This window comes from Chaetura pelagica, unplaced genomic scaffold (genome assembly GCF_000747805.2).
Source record: "Chaetura pelagica isolate M959 unplaced genomic scaffold, ChaPel_1.0 scaffold596, whole genome shotgun sequence".
Classification (NCBI taxonomy): Eukaryota; Metazoa; Chordata; class Aves; order Apodiformes; family Apodidae; genus Chaetura; species Chaetura pelagica.
In genome coordinates, this window is record NW_009953725.1 from 275,625 (window position 1) to 286,476 (window position 10,852).

General features: G+C 36.3%; 1 protein-coding gene across 1 annotated transcript in view; it reads right to left on the reverse strand.

Annotated features, from left to right (window-relative positions):
• Positions 1–2,076: 2,076 nt before the first annotated feature.
• Positions 2,077–10,852, reverse strand: part of PLGRKT (plasminogen receptor, C-terminal lysine transmembrane protein) — a 9,078-nt gene continuing 302 nt past the window's right edge. The window contains exons 2-4 of the mRNA XM_010000649.1: positions 8,170–8,300; positions 7,090–7,199; positions 2,077–2,165 (exon numbers count right to left, since the gene is read on the reverse strand). Coding sequence (XP_009998951.1) covers positions 2,077–2,165; positions 7,090–7,199; positions 8,170–8,300 — 330 coding nt within the window. The remainder of the gene's footprint in view (positions 2,166–7,089; positions 7,200–8,169; positions 8,301–10,852) is intronic.

Consider the following 10,852-nt stretch of genomic DNA (forward strand, 5'->3'; position numbering starts at 1 on the left):
GCAAGCGGTGAGGGATTGTGTAACAGGACAGGCAGGAAATGTGGGGTGGTCTTGGGGTGCATCTTGTGAGCTCACAGAACATGGGCAGCACCAGAGGCAGAGCTCAGGCACACCTTCCCAGGCATGTACAATCGCTGTCTTAAATTCCAAACAGCCAAAGTGTAGACCAAGCCATTATAACCAAACAAGCTGTGACAACCCATTTCATCACTCTGCGCATTAAAATGCATCACATTTGAAAAGTGCTGCAGATGGTATGTGTTGTTAATGTGCAGGTGACAGAACCAGCTGCAGAAGTGATGAATGCAGGAGTGAATACACTTCCAGAAATCAGTCTTGCACAGCTATGAAAACTGCTGCACATTTCATCTATGTTGAGAAGCTTTTGTTTTATTATGTATTCACCTGTCTTACTCTAACAGCATTCTAATTTTAGTCAAGTAGTCTTCAGAAACAGATTCAGGGCATTATCTCCAGCTGGAATTCAATTTTTAACTCAACAACAGTCAATACAGAGTTAGGCTTAATTCATTATTTTGAGCATTTGTCTTTCATTCTAGAATTAGACTAACGCTAGAAGAGTTTCCATCAAAAACAAAGAATAATTTGTTTTTAAACAAGATTTCTAATACAAAAAGCTGTGCTTTTTTTCGCTTTTTTTCCTTTTTTTTTTTTTCTTTTTTTTTTTTGAAAGTGAAACATCAGTCACATTTGAAAAGTGCTGCAGATGGTATGTGTTGTTAATGTGCAGGTGACAGAACCAGCTGCAGAAGTGATGAATGCAGGAGTGAATACACTTCCAGAAATCAGTCTTGCACAGCTATGAAAACTGCTGCACATTTCATCTATGTTGAGAAGCTTTTGTTTTATTATGTATTCACCTGTCTTACTCTAACAGCATTCTAATTTTAGTCAAGTAGTCTTCAGAAACAGATTCAGGGCATTATCTCCAGCTGGAATTCAATTTTTAACTCAACAACAGTCAATACAGAGTTAGGCTTAATTCATTATTTTGAGCATTTGTCTTTCATTCTAGAATTAGACTAACGCTAGAAGAGTTTCCATCAAAAACAAAGAATAATTTGTTTTTAAACAAGATTTCTAATACAAAAAGCTGTGCTTTTTTTCGCTTTTTTTCCTTTTTTTTTTTTCCTTTTTTTTTTTGTAAGTGTAACATCAGAGCACTAAAATATAGTAAAATTATATTTGCAGTATATACCTTGTAGAGCAAAGGCATGCAAAAAATCTCTCAATTTTTCAGTACTTGTAGGGCTCCTTGGATCTACCCGTTACAAAAACATATATTAATAATTTTGCTTGCTGTTAGCCTAAGTTAATATTAATCTTTGTAGTGAAACTCTTATTTCACGGAAACAAATTATTCTGAGTTTCAAAACATCAAAAAAAAGCATGAAAATGATTCAGAAAATAGCTACATAATTTGTTTTCTCTTTTTGAGAAATTATCTCTGGTTGTGCTTTAATACAGTTTTTCGTAAGAGTAAAAAGCACAGTTAGCAAGTGACATATTTACCTCTGAACCTACTTCTTATAAAAGCTCTTTATTCCAGAATGTGAAGCAGAGATGGTGAGTTCACTGCCTAAAGAATAGCAAATTAAAAGTGTCTTATTTGTCAAGGAAGTTGACTGTCTATTCCTGACTACAAACTGTGCATCCTTAAATATATTTCAAAATTATGACCATATTTATACAAATTTGTACCAATTAACTTATTTTGGTTTATTATAGAGAGTTTCGTCATTACCAGACATTTTTAGTACAGGTGAAAGTTATTTTCAGCCTCTAGAGGGTGGAAATTCAGTGTTTCATTCTAAACAAGAAAATTATACTACAGTAACAATGGATGTTATCAAGAGACACATGCAATATGAAAAGCATTGCTTTAGAAAGTACTGATTTAAAAAAATGAACTCTATTTTGATTTTATAAAAGCTCATAGTTTTATCAAAATTTTAACGATTCATTAATGTTTAAAGCCAATACTAAAATCACATTCCTCATATTAAGCTTTAAAACATCCTCCTGTTTTTCTATGAAGAACTTGCTCTGAGATCTTCAGATTTTCTCCAGGTTTTCAGAAGTGAGTGGTCCTTTGGGCAATTCTAGCAAAGTGCTCTGTGTGTCCAATATGTTCTCTGCTTCACCTTAAAAAAATAAAGACATTAAATACATTTTCTCACCCATACTGTAAGGAAGCAAAGGAAGTAAAAAAAACCTAAACAAACCCCAAACAGTAAAACGAAGAAACTTGATTAAGCTGTTCTTGTTTGGGCCGGACAACAAAACACCAGGTGACAGCTATGTATTTTACAAATGAGCTGATGGCAATGCAGCATTACAGTTGCCTTCAAGGAATTCTAGACTGGTGGGATTATTGTACAAAGCAGTGTTTGGCCAGAACTGAGTATCTGCTTCAGGCTGAATTTGTCTGCAAAAAAGTCAACCAAAACAATCAGTTGTGCTGTTGTTGCCATTTCTGTCAGTCCCTTTCTCCTAAAAACTACACTGAGTTATAGTAATTTTTCATTTAGATATTATACACGTGCATTGGCATGAAGGCATGAAATACAAGCAAGGACTTGGCATCACCATATACTTTGTGCCAACCTCATACTGTATCTGTCTAATCAGCAGTCTGAGGAGAGGGCACGTCAGACTTACACATAAAGCTGTACATAATAAGCTTTAACAAGTCTACACAGCATCCTAGATGTGCCATATTTAGGCACAGTTTTTCATCTTTTCTCAGGCTTAGGCTAAAAGATGTCAGGCTACAGGCAGAAAGGGGCTACGACTGGACTTGAAGCACTGGTCAAAGAGCACTCTTCACAAAAAGTTTTGCTGAGACAGTTACCTAAACTTGCAGTCTTAACTGCGTAGCAGGGAAAAGTTGTAGGGTGCACAAGGGTCTGGGTAAGGCTGGAATGAAAACATGTAGGACAGAGAATCCAAAAAACAAAGATACAGACTGAACATCGTACGTTAGTTGTGGTGGTCTGACAGTGATATAAGAAAGGATGAAGATTAGGCGAAGAATGTGTTTATTTTGGCTGATGCTATTTGGTATCATGCCAACCATTTGTTTACCTGTGCCTTAACTGCTAGCTTGATGATTGTTATGGCAGTGATTCGAAGCTGTATTTATGTTCAATAAACTCAACTGAATACTGTAATGCAGTCGAGATTGTGATCATTCTTTAAAACAGGTCTGAATCCTGAAACCTCCAACTGCAATTTTGGTAATATTGCAGTGCTTAGGATCTCCACACATCAGTGATATTCAAGAAAATAACACTGGTTACTACTCCCAGTAACTGGTAATAACACAGTGTCAGTCAGTTGCATATAGCATCTGATTATGGAATAGCAAGAGATCTCAGGTGACAGAGCAGTGTTACAGACAGTCAAATCTCTATGCCTGTCACTCACAGGCACCAGGGCAGATTGCTAAGTCACTGTCCTTCTCACATGGCTCAGGATACAAGCTGTCCAAATCTTGGAAAAAGGTCACCAGAGTTCCACTGCTTCATGGAAAAATCCTGTGCTGTTGGAGGCTAGCTATATAATCCTCTCCTCTAATAATTTTTCTGAAAACCACTAGCAGTATGTCCCTGGACTGGGAGGAAAAGCAGCACAGCAAGGCCAGGAACACAGATAGCAAGTCCATGCCTGATTCTTGGTGTCCTCAGCCATTCAGAAAAGATACTGCACCTCAGCACTGTTCTGTAACCCTGCTCTTCCCAGAAGATTCACTTCTGACACATGGCCCTGGCACACTTAGGGCTGGCTTTTCAACAGCACAAGCAGAAATCAAAACAGGTATTTGGTCCTATGTCCTTAGTTTTTGGTGTGATTAGCCCAAGCTATGAAGCTGAAAAAAATCCCAACCAAACAACCCTCTAACTTCAATAGAGGAGAATCGACAAGTAATGAGAAAATGTTTGGACAAGTCAGCTAAGCTAGAGACAGAAGAAAAAGTTAACTACAAGCAAGATCAAAAGACATCATTCCTGGTGAAAGAGAAATAGAGAAACCTTCCGTGGGTATAAGCTGATTCCAAAGAATGAAGAACAGCAGATGCAGGGCTATTTGATGAAGGTGGTCCAGATACAAGGAAGATTGTGCAGCACAGAAATAACTGTAGGTTAGCCTAGGAGAAGGAACTGGCCATGAGGCTGAAGATGGGCATATCCTGGAGAGAGACCAAGTAAAGAGGGAACACTAAAGGGAATGGTGTATGCATTCAGTATTGCACCACAGAGATGAAGTATCACAATGTAAGGGGAAAGAAGAGAAGTAGTTGAGAAAGTGTGTGGGAATGGCGACGAATCAGCTGCGTAATAAGAACAAGCATTGTGGCTGCAGGTCAATTGTGTCATAACCCCTTCTTTTCATCTGCTTAATTTTAAGCTTAAAATAAGAATGAACTCCTGAACCTGACTTTCATGTAATTATGAACCTTCTTCTGATTTCCAGCCCAGACTCATCCAGGCTAGTCCATTTCCTATCATTCTAGGACTGATACTAGCAATCAGTTTAATTTCCTTCTCTTACTTTCCTTTATCTTATCCTGTAAGTAGGATCTGCAGGCCCATATTTCTCATGTCTTTAATTGAAAAGGCTAAGCAAACTAATAGTTTTGTTTTGTCTTGCAAGGCAGCTTGGCATTCCCTGATAATTTTAACACTTTAGTAATTTGAGATTCCTTATACAGAAGTGACCCAAATGATGTATACATTTCCAAGGAAGGTATTGGTATGTTCCTACCTTCCTATCCGTACTCTCTATTTGTACTAAGGTGGTAGAATATCCATCCCTGGAGACATTAAAAAAAAAAATCTGGACATTTTCCTGGGCAATTGGCTCTAGGTGATCCTGCTTGAGCAGAGAGGTTGGACCATGTAACCTCCAGAGGTCCCTTCCAAATTCAACCATCCTGTAATACTAGGAAAACCCAATTGATGTTTCTGAACTTTGCTTGACTTTCATAATGTCTTCACACTACTGGATTATATCCATTCTGTGACCACGTAATACATTCAGGTTTTTCCCTTTTTCTATCATTTCCAGCTGATGAGCTCTGCTGGTAGAAATCCCTATTAGTCTCTAGCTTCTGGATGTTCTTCTTATGAAATAGCATCCTGTTTTATTATCTCAGTTCTTCAGGTCTCCAGTTCTTCTTGTACTACATTTTAATTCTTCTCTGTTGATAACACCAATCAAGTTTGTCATCCACAGATTTGATTAGTGTAACCTACTCATAATTTCAAATAAAAAAGTAGATCCAGAACAACTCTTGAGGAATATTGCTTATAACCCTGCTAAAACCTAGCCTTCCTCTTCAAGCAGAAACCTTTGACATCTTCTGTTTACTCCAGTGCTTACTTGTCTACTAATTTCCATGTTGTTCATGCTAACTTGATCTTCATGTGTTACCACACTAAATGCTTTCATAAGTTTATAGTAGATCTAACACATATTTTGGAAATTATTTTCCTGGGAAAGACAGTTAGTTTGGCATACTGAATTTTATTACTGTCCATTTGACTTCATAGCTTCTTTTCTCTACAACCTTTTCACAAGCCTTGCATACTGCTGAAGTTGCCCAAATGGATCTGAAGTTATAAAGATGACTTTTCCAATTTGGAAAACAATAGGATACGACAGTGCCCTCTTCAATCTGTGCACATACACATTACTACTCTTAACATGAGGCTTGCATTATGATATGCTCACTCCTTCAAAATTCTGAAATGCAAATGACCCTATTATCAACAAATTATTGATCACAGAATCACAGAATGTTAGGGTTGGAAGGGACCTCTGGAGAACATTAAGTCCAACTGCCCTGCCAGACCAGGACCACCACAAGATCAGAAAGGCATCCAGACAGGTTTTGAAAGTCTCCAGAGAAGGAGATTCCACAGCCTCTCTAGGGAGCTTGTTCCAGTGCTCTGTAACCCTTGCAATAAAGCTTTATCTCGTGTTGAGGTGGAACTTCCTGTGTTTTAGTTTGTCTCCATTGTATGTACTAATCTCATTTTCAATGCTCTTATTTCCAAGAGATACCCAGTTTTTATGCTTTGTGCTTAGGTGGCTCTTCATATTAAAATCCAAAGAAATGTATTTAGTGGGATTTAGGAAATATACACAGATATACATTGCTCCATCACCTAGATATGTTTGCACCTGTATGCAGCAGGAAATGTCTCACAGTTTATCTAATTAATATATTATTATTTTCAGTGAAGTACACAGAGTTAGGAAACCTAGCTTTTAGATCTGGAGGCTAATACCAAGAGCTGAAACAAATTTTACTTTTGTTTCAGTCTGTTCATGTCAGTAGCAGGCAGCAAAATCAGGCTAGTTAACTCAGATAATTTGTGAAGGGAACAAGCCATGGTCCAATGCTGTCTTCACTTACAGTGAACACTCTCTTAGCATGCTTCCTTCACTAGGAATCAGAGCTAACATAAATGCACCCCTGTAATCCTCAGCACCCATCACTTAGTCAGATCCATCACTGGCAACTATGAGGCAAGACTCCATTTTCTGGGACTAATCTTTCTTTTTCCATCTTAGCAGGGCACTGTGACACTGTGAAAAGACAATTAGCTAAAAACTGTTTGGTCATGAAGATGTAAGGACATGATTTCTGCCTGTACTCCATTATTTGTTTTTTATCATTCCTACCTCTTGCCAAAACAGCAGCACCAGGGAGGAACACAGAAGGAAATCACTACATTTGTGATTTCTCCCAGATATGCAATGCTTACTTCAGCTGTATTGGTAGCCTCAGAATTCGCATCTTTTTGGAAATGAGAGATGAGAAATCACCAGTCTGAACCGGAGTGACAGGATGTAAAAGCAGAATGAGTACTCTTGACTGGGAAAGTATCTGATTGTATCAAAGAAGAAATTTAAGAGGAATCTTCTGTCCAGAAAAAAAAAAAAAAAAAAGGGAAAAATCTATTTTAAGTGTTCTCCTTTTTCTAAAAGAAAAAATACGTTTTCTGAAATACTAAGCTTGGTTCTATATGTGAACAAGACAGACTTACATGCACATACCTTTTATCCTCTGTAACAGTGTCCCATAGCCCATATCATATTGATAAGCAAATACAAAGCTTAAGGGAACTATTGGCAGTAAAACTCCTGGGTTCTTATTTTTTATGGCTCTGTTTAAACAAAATAAAACTAAGCAAAGCAAACAAACAAAAAAAATAATAAATAATCAGGAAAAATAAGATTATTTAGGACACTTAGCTTACCACACTGTTAGGTTAGGTTGACCTTGACTGTCTAGGACTTGTGTATACTTCTACACTCTCTAGTCAGAGTCTTTCTCAGGAGCATTTGTCTTCTGGTTGCCTTCATGCTCAACTGTCAACCCAAGGGTATTAAAATAAATGCTTCAAGTGACTTTTGAATATGTCTAACAAAAAGTGGATTATCCAACTCGTGTAACATGCATGCATATGAGCATGTATCAGTCCAGCCACACGCAACATGTAGCAAGAAAGATACTACATGCAGCTTCAAATGCATCTGAGTCCACAGAGAATGCATCATGCATAACAAAGTGCATTTAATCTGTACTGTGTACACAAAAATCACAAATATTTCCTACAGTCTTTGTTATCATGTTATAGCACAAGAAAAACAAACATAAGTCTTATGATCCAAGTTCTTCCTCTTTATTAGTCAAGCTTTTTCCTTGTGGGTGAGTTTCTTGATTCAAATTTTAAGTGAACAGTTTTCAGACTATATTCACTTGTTCACTGACATATTAAAAAACTCAGATGCTGGAGAATTTGTTGCTCATTAATAGTTCCTTAAATCACAATACAGACAGGAAGGAAGCATGGTTTTTAAACAATCTCTCCTGTTCCAAGCACAATTTTTATTTTACACTGAGCTTTTGGTACCTCAGCTGTATTTTATGTCCAGATCACGTCTCTACTTTTGCATAAGTCTGCAGTACAGGTATAAACAAAACACATCTGGAAGCAGAGAGAAATCAGTCACTAGGTCATCTGATCAACCTTTGAGCTAGGTAAAAAAACCTACCCGCAAAAGGAAGATCCAGCATCACAGAAATATAAAAGTAATGTATTTATATTTTCTGGTAGGAAATAAACTTCATACCCAGCTGTTAAACCTACAGCAGCAAGTCCAAAAAATGTGTCAAAATATTTGAGAAATACCCGTGTCCAAGCAATCTGCATGGCTGTTTGTCTCTCTCTCATCTGGTTCTGCATCAGCCATTGACTTTCCAGCTAAGGAGGGGAGAGAAGTGAAACAAAATTAAGTAATCCATTTATTTTAAAGACTGAATCAATCTCTCACTGGTCTATAAATCCAAGATGTTAGCTGAGAAGGTTTCTGTTTTATTCCTTTACTTTAGTAATTCTTAGATTTTTTTTGAGAACAACCTTCTTCAGTAATAACTCAGAACAGTTTATATCAAGAAAGCATTTAGGTCAATTAGCAAATGCTTTAATGTAGAATCTTTCTAATGCTGCTTCTCAAGGTCAAGAAAATCAAAATACCAGTGCTAGGTTTTGAGAGCCTGTCAAGTCTCTGCAGCACTCCCTAGATTAATAAAAAAAGTAAACTTGTTTATAAAACTATTGTTAATAAAAAAGTAAACTATTGCTTTAATTATATGCCCCATCTAAGCATACTGCTACATTTCCAATAAACGTAATACGTAAAACGTAATAAACGTAAATGTAGCATTTTTTAAAAGTTCCTTTCTACCATAAAGAACACTGAAGAAAACAATGGTCTCTTTTCCTTACAGTGATGCAAAAAATAAATAGGAATTGTATCCAAAAAATTCAGTTTGAAACCAGAATACAGAAGTTAAGTCAACAGAATAAGAAATCTGCTTCTTCTAATTAATTTTTGTAACTCGTTTTTTTTGGGAAACCAGTGTACTTAGTATGTCTCTCCTAGCTAACCAAGTTGCATCAATAGTCCAACAAAGTACAGGAAATAAAATACCATTTGCCTAAAATAGTGATGGCAGAAAAGAAAGAACAAAAAGAGAATTCAGAAAGTTCTCTTCCCATGCATCTATAAAAGTAATTGAATATGTTCTTTTTTCCTGCTTTCTAATTCAAGAATAATTTAAAGGATTTGTAATTACTTAAGGTTTCCTCCCATTTATTCATCTCCATTACTATTGATTTAGCCTGAACAGAACAATTTCTTTTAAATTGTCACTAATTATTTCTTCAGACTATGTTGATCTTGCTATCTTATTTACAAGCTCATTCAGTACCTAGGTAGAATTAATTTTTTACACAGCATCATAAAAAAGGACAGATTTAATTAAATGTAATTGTACACAGTAGGAAAAAACAACATTCACCGTAGTCTCACAAAACTGTTTCATCTATTTCTCTTTCCTCAAGACTGACCTAGCAATTGCTGTTCCCACAAAAAAATATCAACAGGCTCTACCTTCCTTATATCTATAATTTCAAAATCACTTTTTTTTCAGAAGTAAGTATATAATGGCTGAAAACCCACTTAATAAAATATCAAAATAATTATATTATATTTTGTCACCTACGAGACACTTGGAAATTCTAAATAAACAAGCACACTGCCCTTTAATTAGCCTCATTGTGGTCCCCAATATTCTAAGCCTGGTAAACTGCTGAGGGTTGACGTGGCAAGGTAAAGTAATGACACGTAATATCAATTTAATGACTTCTATTTTCCCCCACAATCTGATTATATGTGTAGCTTGCACACATGTGAAAAGTATTCAGGGATTCTTTGTTTGCCTCTCAGCAGAGAAAAGAAGCCTGTGCTCCTGAGATGCACAGTATTACCCTAAATGAGCTTCAATTTTAAGAAGTACACGGGGAGGAAGTGGGATATACGAATGAAATACAGGTCTTGCTAAAAGGAAACAATGTAGAAGAAAAACAGACAGTTTAATATGCACAGAGTAGAAAGAAGTAAGCATTGAATAAAAAGAAACCTGTATGTTTAAATTTATATGAGTAAAGGAACCTAACAAGATTTCATAAATAAACCCAAATACAATGCCAACAAAACAAACAAACAAACAAACCCAAGCAAAACCCAACACCTTCACAGAAGTTATATTTCATAGCTCTTTAAAACCCAAGTACTGTACTGAAAATAAAAGATATTGCCAACTCAGACACTAAGGTCAATACCTTCCTGGCGTAGCCTGTCATATAGAATTTCAGAAGGCCAAGGATACTTCCATGTTTATCTACAAGTAATGTTTATAAATAACTTACTATAAATTAAAACAATTTTGTTGTATACTATAAACTTCACCCAGACAACATGATCAAACAATTTTCTAATGAGAAATTTTTCTTAATTTCTAACCGGAAGGATATTCTTTTTTTCTTCCCTTAAAAAAAACACAAAACAACTTTCTACATGGTGCCCCATCCAAAAATAAGGGGGAGGAGAAAAACACAGAAAAATGCTCCTAATTACTTTCCTTGGAGTAAACTTCTTCAACATGGAAGTAAAATCTTACCTAAATGAAACTCGATACTGTATTTATATTAATTGCTTAAAAAAAAAAGAAGATGTGTTGAAAGGAAGCTTTAGACTGTTGAATCTTAGAGCATTTTATGTGTACATGGGGAAATGCAGCATAGCTAAGAAGAAAAGATTTCAGAGGAATCCTGATGCACAGAGGGCAGTAAAAAGTAGATTAGTGATGTTTAGCTGAATTAAGAATCCTGGATTTCAGGCTGTCCTTAAGGGAAACAGAAGGGAGAACTGACCCACAGTTATGGCCAAAACTCTCCCAAGAACACACTCT